The sequence below is a fragment of the Heteronotia binoei genome, chromosome 11 (genome assembly GCF_032191835.1).
Source record: "Heteronotia binoei isolate CCM8104 ecotype False Entrance Well chromosome 11, APGP_CSIRO_Hbin_v1, whole genome shotgun sequence".
In the NCBI taxonomy this organism is placed as follows: domain Eukaryota; kingdom Metazoa; phylum Chordata; class Lepidosauria; order Squamata; family Gekkonidae; genus Heteronotia; species Heteronotia binoei.
The window spans coordinates 68,597,814-68,616,319 of NC_083233.1; the positions used below are offsets into that span (position 1 = coordinate 68,597,814).

The following is an 18,506-nucleotide window of genomic DNA, read 5'->3' on the forward strand; positions in this document are numbered from 1 at the left end:
TGGGAGATGTGACATTTGAATATGAAATCCCTGCCTTCAATTTTATAGGCCAATGTAGATAATTTTATGCCTAACTGCCAGCACTCCATAATGGGGAAACTTCTGGTTGTTACATGGCAGCGCCTTTGCACTAGTGCCCAATCACTGGCAAAGTGTTCCAGTTCGGAGGCAAAAACGAGCTTCCAGTCTCTGAAAACAAAGCAGCCCCCAGGAACACAAAACCCGGCCAGCCCCGTTTCCCCATTCTGCCACGGCGGCACCCACAAAACCCACAGCACCTTCTTTGCCGCTGCCCTCTTCCACATCCGCTCCTGCGCGAAGTCAGTCGCCATCCACTGCATTTCCTCCAGAAGGTAGTCCCACTGAGATTTGGGTCTGGGGGCCTCCTGCAGTTTGGGCAGCCGTCTCGGAGACCACAACCCCTCTTTTCGCAGCTCGGCTATTCGTTGATGGACTTGGTTTTCCTTTCAATGCAAGGAAGAGGAGGGGAAAATGTCTCAATGGAAATAAAATGTGCTGTGTTTATCGCAGGCATCCCCTGCTTTTGCCGCATTGCCTTACACTTGGCAATCCACCTTCTGTATTGTTTATAGTAGGGCTGGCCAAACTTGCTTAACGTAAGAGCCACATAGAGTAAACGTCAGATATTTGAGAGCCACAAGACATGAACATCAGATGCTTGAGAGCCACAAAGATGTGGAGGTGGAAAGAAAGCAACTTCAACCTTAAATGCATTTTCCAAGCTGCCGACTGGCTTGGCTTAGAGAAATGATTTAAAAAGATAAATACCTTCTCCAAGCCAGGGACTGGGGGCTTCCAGAGCCACACAATATGTGCGAAAGAGCCACATGTGGCTCCCAAGCCGCAGTTTGGCCACCTCTGGTTTATAGCATATCTTGACCAAATAGTCTGTTGTTCGTGCTGTTCTCTAGTTCTGTAACCCTAATCCTACTGCATTGTTCATTGGTTGCCTTACACTGTTTCCTGGCACTATTTTATACCTTGTAATCCACCTGGAGTATCACAGGAAAATGCGGACTACAACTAAAAATTCAAGAGAAAACCTACCACAAACTGCAATAGCTGACACCTGGGGAGCAGTTACAAAATAGACTTAAAACAAGATGGAAAGGACTGTTTACAAAATCCATCCAAGGCTGGTGTGACCTGCAGTGCAATCCTAAGTAGCGTTATACCCTTCTAAACCCACTGGCTGCATCGGATTTAGAAGGGTACAACTCCATTTAGGATACAAGCACAGCCAGCTCCAAGAGGGGATTGGATAAATATATAGAGCAGAGATCCATCAGTGGCTATTAGCCACAGCGCATTGTTGGAACTCTGTCTGGGGCAGTGATGCTCTGTATTCTTGGTGCTCGGGAGGGGCAACAATGTGAGGACTTCGTGTCCTGGCCCCACTGATGAACCTCCTGATGGCTGTTTTTTTTAGCCACTGTGTGAAACAGAGTGTTAGACTGGATGGACCACTAGCCTGATCCAACATGGCTTCTCTTATGTTCTTATGATTACACAGTCATAGCCCAGTGACCATCTCAGCCACTCTCTCCCCTCCAAAATGAACCATTCATCTATGTTGTAATGCAGGCCAATGCTACCAAGACGATGTACCTAAAGAACTTTTGCACCCTCAAGCACTAAATGCTAACTGCCAGTTGTGCAAAATTTTCTTTTTAATGCTGTGAGATCAGGGCAGTGTAGGCAACATGCAAAGGTTTGAACAACTTCTTGTTTTGCTCTGGGCAGAAGCAGAGTAAGCTGCGCAAGAGACTCGCCAATGCTCTCAAACGGGATTCCTTGTTTTAACATTGCTAGATGCAAAAAGCACTGGAGCTGCTGCTATAAAGCGGAATCCAGACATGCAAATTATTAGACTTGCATACACGCATCAGACTTTTTGCATACTGAGGCTTCCGCTGTCAGATTGGAAGGATTCTTACCAGTTTCACTTGCTCCGCCAGCTTCTCTTGGGAACTGTCCTGTGGCGGAACGGTCGCATTCTGAGCTGAACTCTGGGTCTTGGGCGCAGCGGTTACTGCCAAGCCTGGGGGTTTTGAGGCAACAGGAGATGCAGACTTGTTTGTGGCCTGCGAGGTGCGGCTGGTCTGGGCCGGGTAGGTGGACTGCGGTGCCGTAGTGGAAATGGCTGCCGGTGGGTTGGATGAGGTAGGAGGAAGGGTGCTCACTGGAAGACGCTGGGAATTTTGGACAGAGTCTACGGACGTTCTCGCCAAGGTTACAGTCTGTAAAAAAAGACACGTTTTTTTGAGACAGATGTCTTTTTTAAAGGCGGGGGGATGTTAAATGCGATCTATACTCACCTTACAGTACAATATGCACTAATCAGATATAGACTTAACCAGGGCTGTTTTCCTAGAAAATCCCAGCAGGAATTTGTTTGGATATTAGGCCACACCTCCTGGCATCACCACTGTTTCACACAGGGCTTTTTAGTAGAAAAGGCCCAGCAGGAACTCCTTTGCGTATTAGGCCACACCCCCTGACACCAAGCCAGCCAGAACTGCATTCCTGTGCATTCCTGCTCAAAAAAAGCCCTGGACTTAACTACGTAAATTCAGGCTGCTTTAAGGAAACATTCCTGTTGCAGCACTTGGACCGGATTGCCAATACAGTTGCACTACAGCAGAAGACTTGAACTTGTTTGTTACGAGGGTCGGATTTAATTTAATTTGCGATTTATACCCCACCCTATCCTGCAAAGCGGGCTCAGGGCGGCTTACAACATTAAAAACATTACAGTAACAATAAATGAGGCATATCAAATTAAGCATATCACAATTACGCTATCTCATATAATACATACAAATTAAAAGACGACCATAATTCCGACGACCGGCACAGCCTGAGACCACAAACAGTTGGTACAGCTTCAGCCAATTGGCACAGCTTTGGCAAAGCTTCAGATAGCTGACACAGTTTAGGACTATAATTCAAACACTTGGCACAGCTTAAGCACATAAACACTAAGGTGCTGGGGGAAGCAAAAATTTCAGAGGACGCCCATTCAATCAGTTGAAAGCCTGGTGGAAGAACTGGCCGATTTGACATAAATGTCACTTTGTTGGGCTGGCCATGTGTGCCATAAAACATAACGCCAGATACTAGAAATGTTTTACCACTGGTTATACCCTAAAAATGCTTACTATTGTAAGCATAGTGAGAGGGCTTCTAGTGTACTGGACCCACTGGTAGACCTCCTGAAGGCACTTGGGGGGTTTTGGCCACTGTGTGACGCAGAGTGTTGGACTGGATAGGCCATTGGCCTGATCCAACATGGTTTCTCTTATGCTCTTACCACTGAGCGTGACCCAAACCCCTCCTCAGCAGAGCCTGGGACCAAACCAGCCCTCCTTGCCCTTATGATTGCCAACTCTGGGTGGTGCAATCTCTGGAGCTTTGGGGGAGGGCCTGAGTTTAGGGAAGGAGGGGACCTCAGCAGAGAGTACAATACCCTAATATCGGCCCTTCCAATCCACTTTTGGACTGGTTCCCCACCCCCCTCCAAGTCGTTAGCAGACCAGGTAAGAGCACTGTATGGGCCAGTTCCATCCCCTGGGTTGTATGTTTGACATGTCTGCACTACAGTATTAGATGAAAGGGCTTTGGCTCAGCGGTGGCGCATCCACTTGGCATGCAGAAGGTAACAAATTCAACCTCCTGGTATCTCCAGTTGAAAGATCCAACAGGAGATGATATGAAAGACAACTCGCTGAAACCCTGGAGAGCTTCTGAATCTGAGCACACAATACTGACTCTGATTATTCAAGAGTCTGATTCAATATAAGGCAGTATCATGTATTCAGTGGTAGAGTATAACAAATGCTAGCTTTCTGGAATCCCGAGCCAAACTGCCAAGTGGGAACAAAGCCTGCCACCCATAGCCGATTCATGGCCAGTGCCCACAGGATACAGAAGCCAACAGCCACATGGCCTATGAAGCACTAGTTGTTCCGGCAGCAGGGGAGGGGTTAAGGCAGCAGACGATGAACTCAGAGCCACAGAGACCCATGGCTCTATGGTTCTCATAAGATGTTTGGGGCTCAGTGGGAAAGGAAATGAGAATCTGCAATGCCTGCTTGGGGGGGGGGGGGGGGCGGGCAGGGAGCAATCCTCCCAAATGCAACTGCAACTTTGTGCATAACTTTGAGAAGAGGAAGAACACAGATGCACTGAATTTCCTGCCCTTCAGGTTTCAGGGGGCACCAGCCAAGTAAAAAGGGAGCAGCCCCAAGGACAATCCTAGAAACGGGCAATCCCGCTTCACGCACAGCTTTCATTCAAGTATGAAATGCCCACCAGCATGATGTGTGGAATGTGCGCACAGCAGGAAACCTGCTGGGAGGGACTGAGAGGTAGGGACAGGTGTGCCGGCGCTGCACCGGTGTGGGACATCACTTCAGGCGCAACACCAGAAGTTATGTTATCCCATCAGGGTGATTCTGTAGGATTTGGCCAAAACTCTATGGTTAAACCACTGAGTTTTCGGCAAATCCTAGAGCAATGCCCCAACGTAACGTCACAACTTCCACTTTTGTGCTGGAAGTGATGTCGTGGCGTGCACTGGCATTTGTCCCCTCCTCTTATCGCTGCAGCCTGTGAAGCACTAGTGGGGAATGGGGGTAATCACCTGCCATAGCAGGATGCCTGACTACCCCATACTACAGGGAAATACACAGATACATGACCCTGACCCATGTGGCATTTGCCAACCCAGCTTGGACCATGAATAGTGAGGTTTCACCCCATCCTTCCTATCACAGTGTCTAAACCAGGGTTGTCAAACATGCAGCCTGTGGGTCAGATCAGGCCCCCAGAGGGTTCCTATCAGGCCCACGAGCAACTCACTGTTGTCTGCTTCCTTCTCCCTCTCTTGCTTTGCCAGAATTGCTCAATCAAGCTACAGAGCAAAGACTCTATTTTCTCCATTGGCTGACCAGCAAATGAAGCAACTTATGTACAAAAGCTCGCAATGCCCAGCCATTTCATGTTTTCCTCTGGGTCTTAGGCTCAAAGCACTGAGATCTCGGTAATGCACGTCACTAAATCAAAAGTAGCTTTGCAGCTTACAGACACACGCCTGAAGAACACCTAAACAGCATATTAAAGATTGCTACAGCACAGACATTGTCTCCAGATTGTGATGCAGTAATTCAGAGCGAGAGGTGTCAGTTGTCAGAGATAAATAAACAAAATATTGCAAGAGTGCTAATCTTTTAAGCATGTTTTAAGGTTTTGTTTTGTTTTTAAAAAAACCTGTAATTGTGTTTGTGTGTGTCCTTTTAAAAGTTTCTCTTTCTGCTACCTGGCATTACATTTTGTGACACACATGGCCCAGGCCAACAAGACCTCATTTACGTCAGATCTGGCCCTCATAACAAATGAGTTTGACACTCCTGGTCTAAACTCCTCATCTGAGACACCTTCATTTCCCACCGGCATGAGAAAAATGGCTGTACTTAAAGATGCCATAGCATATACATGATCTGTGGATTCCACAGAAACCTCTGCCTGTTTCCTTTGGTTGGGTATTATATCTCAATGCCTAATAAACACCATACGCATCATGTTTTGCACTTTGCTAGTAGCCGCAGCTAAATGCAAGAGCACATTCCTTGCAAGTAGAAAGTCCCAGGTTCAATCCCTGGCATCCCCCAGTCGAAGTTCTTAGGCTGTGGGGCTGTGAAAAACCTTATCTTAAGAAGAGCCCTGCTAGATCAGACTAACAGTCCATCTAGTCCAGAATCCTGTCTGACACAATGGCCAATAACACAACATAGAGGCCGGGGCCTTCCCCTGATGTTGTCTCCTGGCATTAGGATACAGGGGTTTGGTGCCTCTTTATGTGGATGTTCCCTTCAGTCACCAGTAGCCACAGGTAGACCTATCCTCAGTCTGCCTACTCCCCTTTTAAAGCTGCTTATTCCTGCGGCTATCACTACAAATACAAGTTGATGGGTTGTGAACTGGCAGAGACTGACCAAGAGAGAGATCTTGGGGTCGTGGTAGATAACTCACTGAAAATGTCAAGACAGTGTGCGTTTGCAATAAAAAAGGCCAACGCCATGCTGGGAATTATTAGGAAGGGAATCGAAAACGAATCAGCCAGTATCATGCCCCTGTATAAATTGATGGTGCAGTCTCATTTGGAATACTGTGTACAATTCTGGTCACTGCACCTCAAAAAGGATATTATAGCATTGGAAAAAGTGCAGAAAAGGGCAACTATAATGATTAAAGGTTTGGAACACTTTCCCTATGAAGAAAGGTTAAAACGCTTGGGGCTCTTTAGCTTGGAGGAATGTCGACTGCGAGGTGACATGATAGAGGTTTACAAGATAATGCATGGGATGGAGAAGGAAGAGAAATAAGTACTTTTCTCCCTTTCTCACAATACAAGAACTCGTGGGCATTCGATGAAATTGCTGAGCAGTCAGGTTAAAACGGATAAAAGGAAGGACTTCTTCACCCAAAGGGTGATTAACATGTGGAATTCACCGCCGCAAGAGGTGGCGGCCGCTACAAGTATAGCCAGCTTTAAGAAGGGATTGGATAAAAATATGGAGCAGAGGTCCATCAGTGGCTATTAGTCACAGTATATATATATATGTATGTGTGTGTGTGTGTGCATGTATGTATGTATATGTGTGTGTATACACACACACATATATTGGCTACTGTGTGACACAGAGTGTTGGACTGGATGGGCCATTGGCCTGATCCAACATGACTTCTCTTGTGTTCTTATGTACATCCTCTTGCAGCAAATTCCATGCTTTAATCACTCTCTGTCCCTTTGAGCGTCTGCCTCCAACTCCTTTCTCTGCCCCACCCCTTTTCTCAGCTCTTTGAACAGCTAGCTGAAACTCTAGGTAAGACAGTAGAGGGCTAGCTGGACCAACGACCCAGCATAAGGCTCCATACATTCACATTTGAATTGTATGTATCTATATCTCCATCTTCTGTTCCCTTTACAAACAGAGGCTGGGAAAAGGGTGGCCATCTCTCTCACTCCCTGCCCATTTCAGAGAAGCAAGTTACTAAAAATGCACTTGTCCACACTCTTCAAGTATAAAATCGGCCACAGAGGTTGTGCACTTGAATGTCATATTCACAAAAAATTCAATTAAAAGAGGATCAAAGCTAAAGCACATTCACGCGGCTTCCTGTTCTCCATATAAACTTGAGCATGCAAAGTGCACAGTTTGCCATACCTAACATTATAGTTCATCTGTAGGAATAGTAAAAAGCACGATGTACTAGAGGTCAACATACAAAACTGAGATATTGATGTCACTGAAAATATCAAAAGCCTTGTGCTTACAACGTATAATAACTGCAATTTAAAAATTAACATTTTGGATTCACTTTTGGCCTAACCTTGTACAAATGAGAAACTGGCTGTTACAGCTCCACCTTCCAAGGCACTAAAGTGATTACATTTGTTTTGAGTTTTGCCCGTGAATCTGAACATTCTGCCACAACGTTATACCCCGACTGTAAGCACCAGGCAATCCTGGCAGTGCTTGTATACAGATCCCACCTTTAGCAAAGACAGTGAGCAAAAACTATCTCAGAGCTGGCTTTCTGTCAGTGAAACGACACTCTTGCCAGTGGATGTTGCTGTTCTTCTTGTTCTCATCTGATAATGTATATTTGAATATGCATCACTGGGACTTGATAGTGTGGTATTAATTCTTTATTGCTTTCAGGCCCTGTAAGTTTCCTCACTGGCCCCCTTTTTTTTTTTTAAACTTAAAGTTTATTATTTTATAATAGCAACAACATTAAACAGTTCAGACATATAACATAAATATAGACTGAATATTTAGGTATATATTACACAAACAGAATTATAAAAACAAAATCAACATGTATACGCACTTCTAGAGTGTTAATGTTGATAGATACAGAAGCGGGAGAAAAAAAAAAGGGGGGGGTAAGGAGGGGAGGGTAGTGGGGGAAGGGGACCTAACCCATTTCTTTCTCAGGAACCAGTTGCCAAGTACATGTTTTACAATTAAAGTGAATGACCATCAATAAATAATAAAATTCAAATACTGTTTTGGCATTTTGCATTTTTTAGTGGCACTCTTATTAACAAATTCCAGAAAGGGAAACCATTTCTCTACAAAATGCGCACCCGTTTTAGGGTTGTCCGCAATACTTAGTTGGGAGGCAATTTTGTCTTGAATTATGATATCCCATACTTTGCGAAACCTCACTGGCCCCTTTTGATGTTCAAAGCGATATTCCTAATGCACTGGCACTTGGTATTAAAAAGCAAGCTGGAAAAGCAATGTTCCCCTCTAATTTTTTTCACCTACCGAACAGAGCGGTTCACACCCTGAGCAGAATATAACTGCTGCAATCTTAAAAACAGGTGACGCAAGACCCTGCATGGCTCTTGGTTGCTGCCGAGTGGGGCTTCCCGTATTTACAAGCGGCCACCAGTGTTCCCTCTAAGCTGAGCTAGTGCGAGGTAGCTCACAATTTTTTAGCCTCCAGCTCACACATTTTTGTCTCAGCTCAGGAAAAACGGCCCCAGAACAAACTAATTTATTTATGCAATAATTTATGCAGTAGTGCACAAAGGAGCTAATTTATGCAGTGGCTCACAACTTTCATGCCAGCAGCTCACAAAGTAGAATTTTTGCTCACAAGACTCCACAACTTAGAGGGAACATTGGTGGCCACTCACATGCACAGCTCAGAGGAGGAGTATCAACCATAAGGCCTGGTGGCTGAAACCAGCCTATCCAGGGCTCCGATCTGGCCTGCGAGCAACCAGCGTGTGGGAGGCAAGGCAGGAGGCTACTTTGGAGGGTGGGCACCGGTTGCCCTGGAGGCAATGTTCTAGTTCTTCCACCTCCCTGCTGAGTGGAGCAGTTTACACATCCTGAGCCAGATATACCTGTTGCAATCTTAAAATGGGCAATGGGCAGCGCAAGACCCTGCATGGCTCCAGAGTGCTGCTTAGTGGGGCTTCCTGTGTTAATGAGTGGCTGCTCACATGTACAGCTTAGAGGGACTGCTGCATGGTATTCCACCCCGCCCCGCCCCCCGGCGCAAATTCTTGCTTAGTGGAGAACGACTCTTTCCTCTCCATCCTTAGCCTTGGGAACAGACCCCTACCCAGGGCTTTGTTTTGTAGCAAGAACTCCTTTGCATATTAGGCCACACACCCCTGATGTAGCCAGTCCTCCTGGAACTTATAGTAGGCCCAGTACTAAAAGCTCCATAAGCTCTTGGGAGGATTGGCTACGTCAGGGGTATGTGGTCTAATATGCAAAGGAGAGAGCCAGTTTGGTGTAGTGGTTAAGTGTGTGGACTCTTATCTGGGAGAACTGGGTTTGATTTCCCACTCCTCCACTTGCAGCTGCTGGAATGGCCTTGGGTCAGCCATAGCTCTGGCAGAGGTTGTCCTTGAAAGGGCAGCTGCTGTGAGAGCCCTCTCTAGCCCCACCCACCTCACAGGGTGTCTGTTGTGGGGAGAGAAGACATAGGAGATTGTAAGCCACTCTGAGTCTCTGATTCAGAGAGAAGGGAGGGGTATAAATCTGCAGTTGTCTTCTTCTTCCTGCTACAAAAAAAGCCTTGCCCCTACCTCCTCCCCACCCCCATATGCAAAGGGTTCACACGTATCCAAATACCTGCTGCTGGGCTGGAGCTTGTGGTTGGGATATTTGTGCCACAATGGGTCCTTGGGCATGCGCCACAGGCTGCACCTGCTGCTGCAGCGGCGTTTGAACTTGGCTGTGCGGCACAGCTGGGCTGACGGATATGGTTTGAGGCGGGGCCTTCACGTGAGCCTGAGGCTGGCCCGGAGCTTCTGTGATCTGGGGCTGCTGCTGGGCGAGCTGCAGGGCGGCCGGGAGAGACGCGATGGGGACGGCAGTGGCCTGCAGCCTCCCCGGCAGCTGCGGCGGAGGAGTGTGGAGGCTGGCTGCATTCTGCACGGGAGGGCCCTTGGAAGGGTCGTACTGCTGCTGGCTTTGCTTCTGCCCAGTCAGCTGCACCGCTTGAGGGGTAGGAGGCATCCCTCCTGCAAAGCAAGAAGAGAAGGAGAAGAGGTGAATTCCCAAAGCCTTAAGACTTCAGCCGACCGTCGAGGAGATGACCGTTCCGCTTACTTTGCCCACACCACACCATCGCTTTGAAGGAATGGTGTGAGACAATCGCAAGTTAAAAAAAAAAAAATCGATACCACAGTCTATCATGCACATGGGTGTTTGCAATGAGTCACTACACACGGAATGGGGAGGAGGAAAAAAAGACTTCTCTAATAGCTCCTACGTTGGTGACGTGTAATTAAAAGAAAAACAGCACAGATGTAATAACCAACACTCAAAATCACGTCTGTTTCGCAACCTGGCAGGCTCCGTGGCGACCGAGTTCACATCGGCTCCTGCGACAGGTTCTCGCATGCCCACATGCACCGCTGAAGCCCGTCACTCGGCTCCAGACACAAGCCAGGCATTTCACACCAAGTATTAATTTACAAGAGGGAAGCCCGTGGTGGAACAGGAGACCAAAAAAAAAAAAAAAAGCTCCACCATTTCTGGCTCCAGCACCGACGTCCCGCCTGCTAATTAATCTGCGGCTGGCGTGTGGTGACACAGTACCTTGTGCTGTTGGCATGAGCTGTTGAAGAGGGACTCCTGAAGCCACGCCTGGATGCTGAAAAACCATCCCATGACGGCCCACTTCAATTCGTGGTCTCTTAGACGAATCTGTGATATTCAAATTCCGTTTACGGCATTGGTACAGCGGAAGGGAGGGGTTCAAGGTTATAACTTTTACGAAAGAGGCCCCAGGCTTTGGTATCTATGACTCTACAGCGCAAGGATGGCATTATGGAAGGAGAGGCCCAAAACACACGGACTATTGCCTAATCCGGTCTACAAGGGGAGCACGTGACAACCAAAGGACTTCCTATCACAACAGACAGCCTGAAGGCTTTGGCAAAACTCAAAGCGAGCGTTTTCAGCGAATGCTGGCAAGTGGCGATCCTCGTATTAGCCTAAAAGGATAATATGGTTCGACTTAAGGGACCGTACCTGCTGAAGAAAGTGCTTGCTGTCTCTTAAAAGCTTCAATTTCTATGGTATTCACCGTTCCTGTTACTGGAGCCCCTGCATGCACCTGCTATTATAAGAGAAAACAGAAAAGTCAGAATTTAGCTAAATCCACACCATTTCCTTTTACAGAACCCCCAGAGTCTTATTTTCACAACTAATTCCTTCCCCTTCTCTCTCTCCCCCCTCTCCCCTTTTAAAGCTGCATGAGGGGGGAAAATGTGTCCAAGAGCTGCTGGCAATTTTTAGAAACGTCTATAGAACATCAAATGCAAGGCACTACCTAATTCTCTTAGCCCGACTTTCATTAATTTACAGGGAGAACACCCACTTTTAACGAAGAATGTTTATGTTTAAAATGACATACTTAAAAAGTCACAGGAAGAGAAAATATATTTGTCTTTCTTTTGATAGCACTTCTTTAGAGCAAATTTTCTCTAAGAGCACCAAACCCCCAGCTACCCGATTGTATAATCAAATCATAACTTTGTTTTGCATTAAGAAAAAACTTTAAAATAGTATATGTGACGTGGCATCCAATGAAGCCAACGGGCAGTAGATTCAGGACAGACAAAAGGAAAGACACACCGAGAGTAATTAAAAACAGGTTGCTAGATATTGAGCACCAAGACCTATACAGTCTGGCTAAAAAAACTTGTTCCCCACTGAGTTTTCAGATCTCTCTTAGTACTGGGGAAATGGCCTCCTATCTATCCGTCTTGCAGGTGCCACAGCAGCATAGAGCTTTTTCCCTTGCCAGATGCAACGCCATGCCCTCTGCCATTCTTTACGGCAGATTTAACAAGACAGCCTACTCAGTCAGATACTGTCTCTGTAAGCAAAAATGTGTGGAGTCAGTTACTCGTATTCTTTATTATAATTTGTATACAGATCTTCGACACAAGTATTTACATCCTCCTTTCGTTAGCATGGTTGATTGTTCTGATGCACTTAAGGTCTATAGACTTTTGAACAATGCTTCATCTAGTGTCACTGAGAAAGTGGCTAAGTTTCTTTATTCTGGCATGTCAGAAGATCTCATAGAAAGAGTTTATGTTTATACTTTTCCTGATGCATATGTATGCAATCGTTCCACTTTATCTTTTTTTTAACCAATTTGCTCTGAATATATATATATATATATATAATTTATGCCAATAAAGGCTAACTTGACTTGACTTGATTAAAATGTGGAATTTGCTGCCAGAGGATGTCATGATGGCCACAGGAATAAACTGCTTTAAAAGGGGATTAGACAGATTCATAGAGGATAAGTCTTTCAATGGCTACAAGCTGGGGGCGGGGCTGAGAGCACTAATCCGCTGAATCCCAGAGCTGGGAGGCAACCTCGGGAGAAGGCCTCAGCCTCTATGCCCTGTTGTTGGCCCTCCAAGAGGAACTGGTTGGCTATTGTGTGAGACAGGATGGTGGACTAGACGGACCACTGGTCTGACCCAGGAGGGCTCTTCTTATGTTCTTATGCAGGCCTCTGCCTCTATGCCCTGTTTGCTGGACCTGCAGAAGAACTGGTTAGCCACTGTGTGAGACAGGATGCTGGACTAGAAGGACTATTGGTCTGATTCGGCAGGGCTCTTCTTATGTTCTTACTGCCACCAAAATCCAATATACTTACGAAGAGCCAATCAATTCCCACCCCACCCAAGGTAGATGCTCTAGCAAAGATGAAAAACAAAGCTAAAATGGACTTTTAAACCAGGATCTTCTAAAAGCTTATCTGTCAGAAGAAGCTAAACAAAAAAATAAATGGAGCTTCCACTGGCAAAGCACTCTGAGGCTCTTGTGCTTGGTATAATCAATGGAATATGTCTAGGGCACAGGCTGGAGGATGTAGCCACCTTCTCTAGATCTTAGCAAGACTGTTTGAGGAATTTATGCCCACTGCCTTACGTTATGCAGAAGAAAAGCGAGCTGGTCATGTGTTGTTATCAGCGTCATTCCCTAATATTGCTCAGGTGTAGAGGGCTTCACATTTCCCCCCCTCATTAGACTCTAACAAAAAGGGGATGGTGGCTCAGTGGTAGAGCATCTGCTTGGTAAGCAGAAGGTCCCAGGTTCAATCCCTGGCATCTCCAAAAAAAGGTCCAGGCAAATAGGTGTGAAAAACCTCAGCTTGAGACCCTGGAAAGCCGCTGCCAGTCTGATTAGACAATACTGACTTTGATGGACCAAGGGTCTGATTCAGTAGAAGGCAGCTTCATATGTTCATAAGTTCAAAAGCTCACCATCTCCTGTGTTGGTTACAGAAAGGACTTACTGCAGGGAGTGCTGTTTGGAGATGGGGGAGGTATGTGCTGAGAAATGCCTTCCGATGACCAGAGAAAATTCAGTCAGTGAAAGCCAAATTAAGCAGGCTTTGTGATCTCCACGTCAACATCCACAAATGCAACCATTTGCTTATCTGGGAGAAAATATTGGGGTGGGGGTGGCTAAATGCCACCCACTGAAAATTATACTTACTCTTGTCTGCAGAGCCCTATTTTGATTTTTAGCTAAAGATGTGAAGGGCCCAACAGGAGAAAAATGGGGGAAACTCCCCCCCCCTTTTCCCCCCAATATCCTTTTTTCAATTTTTCTCACAGACAAAATGGACATTTGGGGAAGTACGGAGAGAAAAAATATTTTCTCTTTTTTGAATGAATGAAATGCTTTTAAAGTTGAGGTGGGTATGGTGTAAATGTATACAGCTTATGAAGAAATGCATTTTTCCCCTGGAAGGTTTGAGAGGAGCAAAACCTCCACATGGTGTTTTAAGAGGATCTGTGTTTCATCCGTTTCTTTTGGAATCCCTCGCTCAATCTGGTGCTAAAAGTATGCTTGCAAGCATTCTCTTTTTAATGAATACTTTATAACTTTTGATGCTGGAGTGGATCTCTGTACCACATAGACCTCCACTGTCTTGGACACGCTTAGGGCTTTTTTGGTAGCAGGAACTCCTGTGCATATTAGACCACACACCCCTGTTGTAGCCAATCCTTACAGGCCTCTTAGTACAAGGCCTACTGTAAGCTCCAGGAGGATTGGCTACAACAGGGGTGTGTGGTCTAATATGCAAAGGAGTTCCTGCTGCAAAAAAAGCCCTGGACACGCTATTTTAAAAGGAGTGCCAGTGGAAAGGTAGGCAATTGGCAAATGGCTATTCCTCTAGGGGCGTGCAAGTCTGTAAACTATCCCTGTGGTGACCAGGCACTGGACAGAGATAGACACAGAGGCAAGGCCTCGGAACGTGGAAGGGAAGCTGGGAGTCCTGACCCTCCCAGGGGGCGATTTCCTTAGGTGGTGGAAGCAAGCTACCTGAGAGTGTTAGAAAAACCTGTCCAGGTGCTGGGACAAACCATGTGGGCAGGGCGGAATAGGGCCTGCAGGCCAGAGCAGGAATGTCCTGCAACACAGCTCTTAAATCCAATATGCCTGGGGTGGCCAACGGTAGCTCTCCAGATGTTTTTTGCCTAAAACTCCCATCAGCCCCAGCCAGCGTGGCCAATGGCTGGGACTGATGGGAGTTGTAGGCAAAAAACATCTGGAGAGCTACTGTCGGCCACCCCTGCAATATGCATTTCTGTACCTAGAAGGGATACCTGATTGTCTTGAGGGTGGCATGCAGGGCTCTCATTGCTTCTGTGGCCCTTTTGACCTGACTCTTGTGGTTGACTACAGCGCATACAGCCACAGACTGGGCATCATGTAGTTTATTGCCCTAGCTTGAAAAAGGGAGAAAAAAAGATGAGGAGGTGGGGCAGAAACTGCACCAAAGCCTCAGAGGAAAATTCTGGAAGTTTCATTGAGAACTGAGCTCTCTCTAACCAAGCAGCAAAAATGAAGGTACATGTCATAAGACTGCAGCATAGTGTCCATCAGCTCAGTTTCCTCTCAAGCGCTAGGAATATCTGCAATAATGCTTATAGAAGACCGAGAAATAACTTGTAAATTCCATAAATATGTCAACTATTGCAATTATACGGCAAGTTATAAATGATGCGTTTTCTGTTGTCGAGGCAGAAAAAAATAGTTTAAGTTGATAGGGCAGTAAGTAGTACATAGATTTCAATTTCCCCAAATAAATTATGTTAACCCCCCCCACCCACCCACCCCCAAAGGATTCAGAGGTTCTGGAAACATTACATCTCTATTCTCAGCTGTTGCAACCTAGCATAAGAATGGCAGGAACTGACACTCATGTGCTGGAACAGGCTTCTAAGGCCAGTTGTCCAGGTGAGTAAAAAAAAAAAAGGTGTGAAGGTAAACAAATGTAGCCAAGGAACTCAGTGTAGGTATGCTTTATATCATTTGTCTTTCGACTTCACCTGGCCTACATCCAGCTCCTATGACCATTTTTAGTTGCTCCTTCTTTGTCAATCGCTGCCCTCAGTTTCAGTCTCCATTTCAAGTGTCAGCTTCTCAGGACGGGGTCTGTTCTCTTTAAAGCACTCTGTGTGATGCATCCATATTGACCACTACATGCCTCCCAAACAGCTCTTAGTTGGCCATTCCAACTTTCAGGGCTGTGAGGACCGCCTCAGTCTGCTTGTCAGCTTTTCCTGTAGTAGCCCTTATTCTGCTGGTGATCTCCCTTCCAAATACCGACCGGGGCTGACCCGACTTCGCTTCTGAGATGCGACAAGACCAGGCTTTCCTGGGCTATCAAGCTCAGGGCTCACAAATAATTAGCACCAAGTGGGCAGCCGTGTTGGTCTGAAGCAGTCGAACAAAGCAGGAGTCAAAGGCACCTTTAAGACCAACAAAAGTCTTATTCAGAACGTAAGCTTTTGTGTGCTCCAAGCACACTTCATCAGATGAGGAATCAGGTGCAGTGAGCAGGTGGCACCTTCTTTCCATTTTGCATTCTAAACCACTGCCTACCAGCTGTATGTAGCTCTGCTCACTGTATCTGATTCCTCTCGTCTGATGGAAGTGTGCTTGGAGCACACGAAAGCTTGCATTCCGAATAAAACTTTGCTGATCTTAAAGGTTTACTTGACTCCTACTTTGTTCAAATAATCAGCACATTCAATTGTTCCATTAGTAGAATTCTACTACCTGTCCAGGAAGTTTTAAAAAATTATTTTTTAAAAAAATGCACTATTTCCATTGCAGCCGTCAGGGCTGAACATGACAACTCACGAGAAGTCGGATTTGCAGCATCTATATCGTATGACCCGCTATTTCCAAGATCTGTAGCAGAAACATGTGAAAATAAAATAAAACTAAGGATTGGCACTGCCCATTATTTGACCGCAGCTAAATACCTCACAGAGCCAGGAGTGCCACTATGCAGGCGGCTGTCTTTCATTTTAAATTCATGACATTATGATGTCATTTGTCAGCAAAGGCTCTAGCTAGAGATGTGAAGGCTTTGGAGGGAGGGGAAGTTGGAGGAGGTTCCAGGTATTTCTCCCCACATGAAGGCCGGGGGAGACGCTGCAGAAGCGCTTTTGGGATGGAGTGAAATGCTTTTCAAGGCAAGTCAAGGCACAATATGAATAACAATAATTCCTGTGTACGTAGCAGACAGGCGCGGCGTATTTTCAAACATATGTTTAAGTGTGAGTGAATTCTGCCCACTACTGAATACATTATTGATGCTAATACACTGTTACCGACATTCATTTTTCCCTACCTGGCAGAAGGCAAAAATTTAAGATATATGTGCTAAAGCAGCTTACGGTGAAGCAATATGCAGCTGTTACATGTTAAGTTCTAAATGCTCTTGTTTTATGGTGTTAATGCAGTAAAATAAGTTTATGCTGGATGCGAATGTATATATTACATATATTACCATTTTTCTATAAGATCCCAGGCCTCCCCTTCTTGCCTTCAACATTTTTAGAAATTTTGCCTCACTGCTCCTAGCCTATCAGCACGGCAAAGTGCCTAATGTTAAAAAACGATTGGTTAAGAACCAACTCCTGTTATTAAAATATTTTTGTTGTTCTGATCATTAAAAACGTTTGACAGATCAATAGACCAAACCTGCTTTGACTGTTCCAATAAAAACTGTAAGACCTTTTATTACACATTTATACAAAACCATGGTAGCTTAAATGCACCAGAAAGAAAGCTGCCACCACAAATCTGACATCTTTTTGTGTCTGAATTTTAAACAAAAAAACTCCCTTCAAATTGAGGGGGGGAAAAAAAACAGAACAGAATTTTAGAAGGAATCCACAGTCACAATAGCACAGACAGAGGGACCCACGCTGTTACTAGGCAGAATGCACGAAGAAATCAAGACAGGCAAACCAAAGTGAAATACATTAAAAGCTGAAAAGTTAATGAAACAAGCCAGCAACTTTGAGACAAGGGGGGGGGGGGGGGGGAAATAAACTTCCTCAGCACTCCATAAAACACTCATGCATTTGAAAATTTAAAGCTCTTTTTTACTGCTCGATTGTTTTTTTGAGATGAGAAGGGATGGGCCTGGAATACAAATTCCACTATCCAATACCAAATCTAAATGAAGGGGGGAAAAGAATAATTCTGGGATGAGAACTACAAGTTTAGAACCATTGAAAAGTACCTGAAATGGTTGCTGCTGGGATGAAAAAGCAGCAGAAACATTTGGAGGAAGCTGGGTTGCTATAGCAACAGGAGTACCAGTCTGCCCATCCTTTCCTGTCACAACCTTTACCTGGGAGAAGATATTTTGGGGAAAAACAAAAAGGGAAATCATTTTTTTTTTCTCTTTTGTTTACGTGTTTGAAATCCGGTCAACGCACCCGGCTTTGCACTTTAGTGATGGTTTCTCTTTGAAGAGGGGTTTATAACGATATATCCATCAGTGCAATGCAACATTAACCTTTAAAAAAAAAATAATAAGAGTTCTGCTTTGCTATTAAAAAGCAGATCCGAGCAAGGGACAGGCTAGCAGGAAGTTCTGTCACCTCTCGCCGACAGGAGTCTCTATTTGATTTGAGTCTGGACAATCACGTGGGTAAGACTTTGACATCTCGGCTTTCTCAACAGACAACAAAATTAGCACGACAGACAGTCCACATTCAGAAGAGCCCAAACATTTATTAAGCAATGAGCAGAGCTTGCATTCGCTCCCCCCCAACCCCCCAACCCCCCGAACAAATCCCCATAGTCAGCAGCCCACCCAGGCAAGGGATGAGGTGCGTTGCTTTAGCAGAAGGTGATAAAGGAATGGGGGGGGGGGAATAAGAGAGGAAGACCACAAAATACAAAGAAAAGAGGTACAGATACCCCAGAAGCAACTTCCTCTGCAATAACAAGTAATGTAACCTGATCAGGACACACAAGTTCATTTTATTATTCTGCAAAAGCATTCCATATGACTGATAATATAAATTGTTCTCAATCAGGTATCTTTAAAAAAAAAAAAAAGAGCCTTAATTACACTGCTCACCTAGTACC

At 45.5% G+C, this 18,506-nt stretch overlaps 1 protein-coding gene and 1 non-coding gene across 2 annotated transcripts in view; one reads left to right on the top strand and one right to left on the bottom strand.

Annotated features, from left to right (window-relative positions):
- The window catches only part of EP400 (E1A binding protein p400), a 115,885-nt gene that overhangs the window by 88,105 nt on the left and 9,274 nt on the right, over positions 1 to 18,506 (bottom strand). The window contains exons 3-8 of the mRNA XM_060250300.1: positions 17,650 to 17,760; positions 11,097 to 11,184; positions 10,662 to 10,769; positions 9,690 to 10,081; positions 1,959 to 2,261; positions 279 to 464 (exon numbers count right to left, since the gene is read on the bottom strand). Of these exons, the coding sequence (XP_060106283.1) occupies positions 279 to 464; positions 1,959 to 2,261; positions 9,690 to 10,081; positions 10,662 to 10,769; positions 11,097 to 11,184; positions 17,650 to 17,760 (1,188 nt within the window). The remainder of the gene's footprint in view (positions 1 to 278; positions 465 to 1,958; positions 2,262 to 9,689; positions 10,082 to 10,661; positions 10,770 to 11,096; positions 11,185 to 17,649; positions 17,761 to 18,506) is intronic.
- TRNAT-GGU (transfer RNA threonine (anticodon GGU)) lies at positions 13,135 to 13,207 on the top strand. The gene has a single exon. It is a non-coding gene; the product is annotated as a tRNA-Thr (tRNA).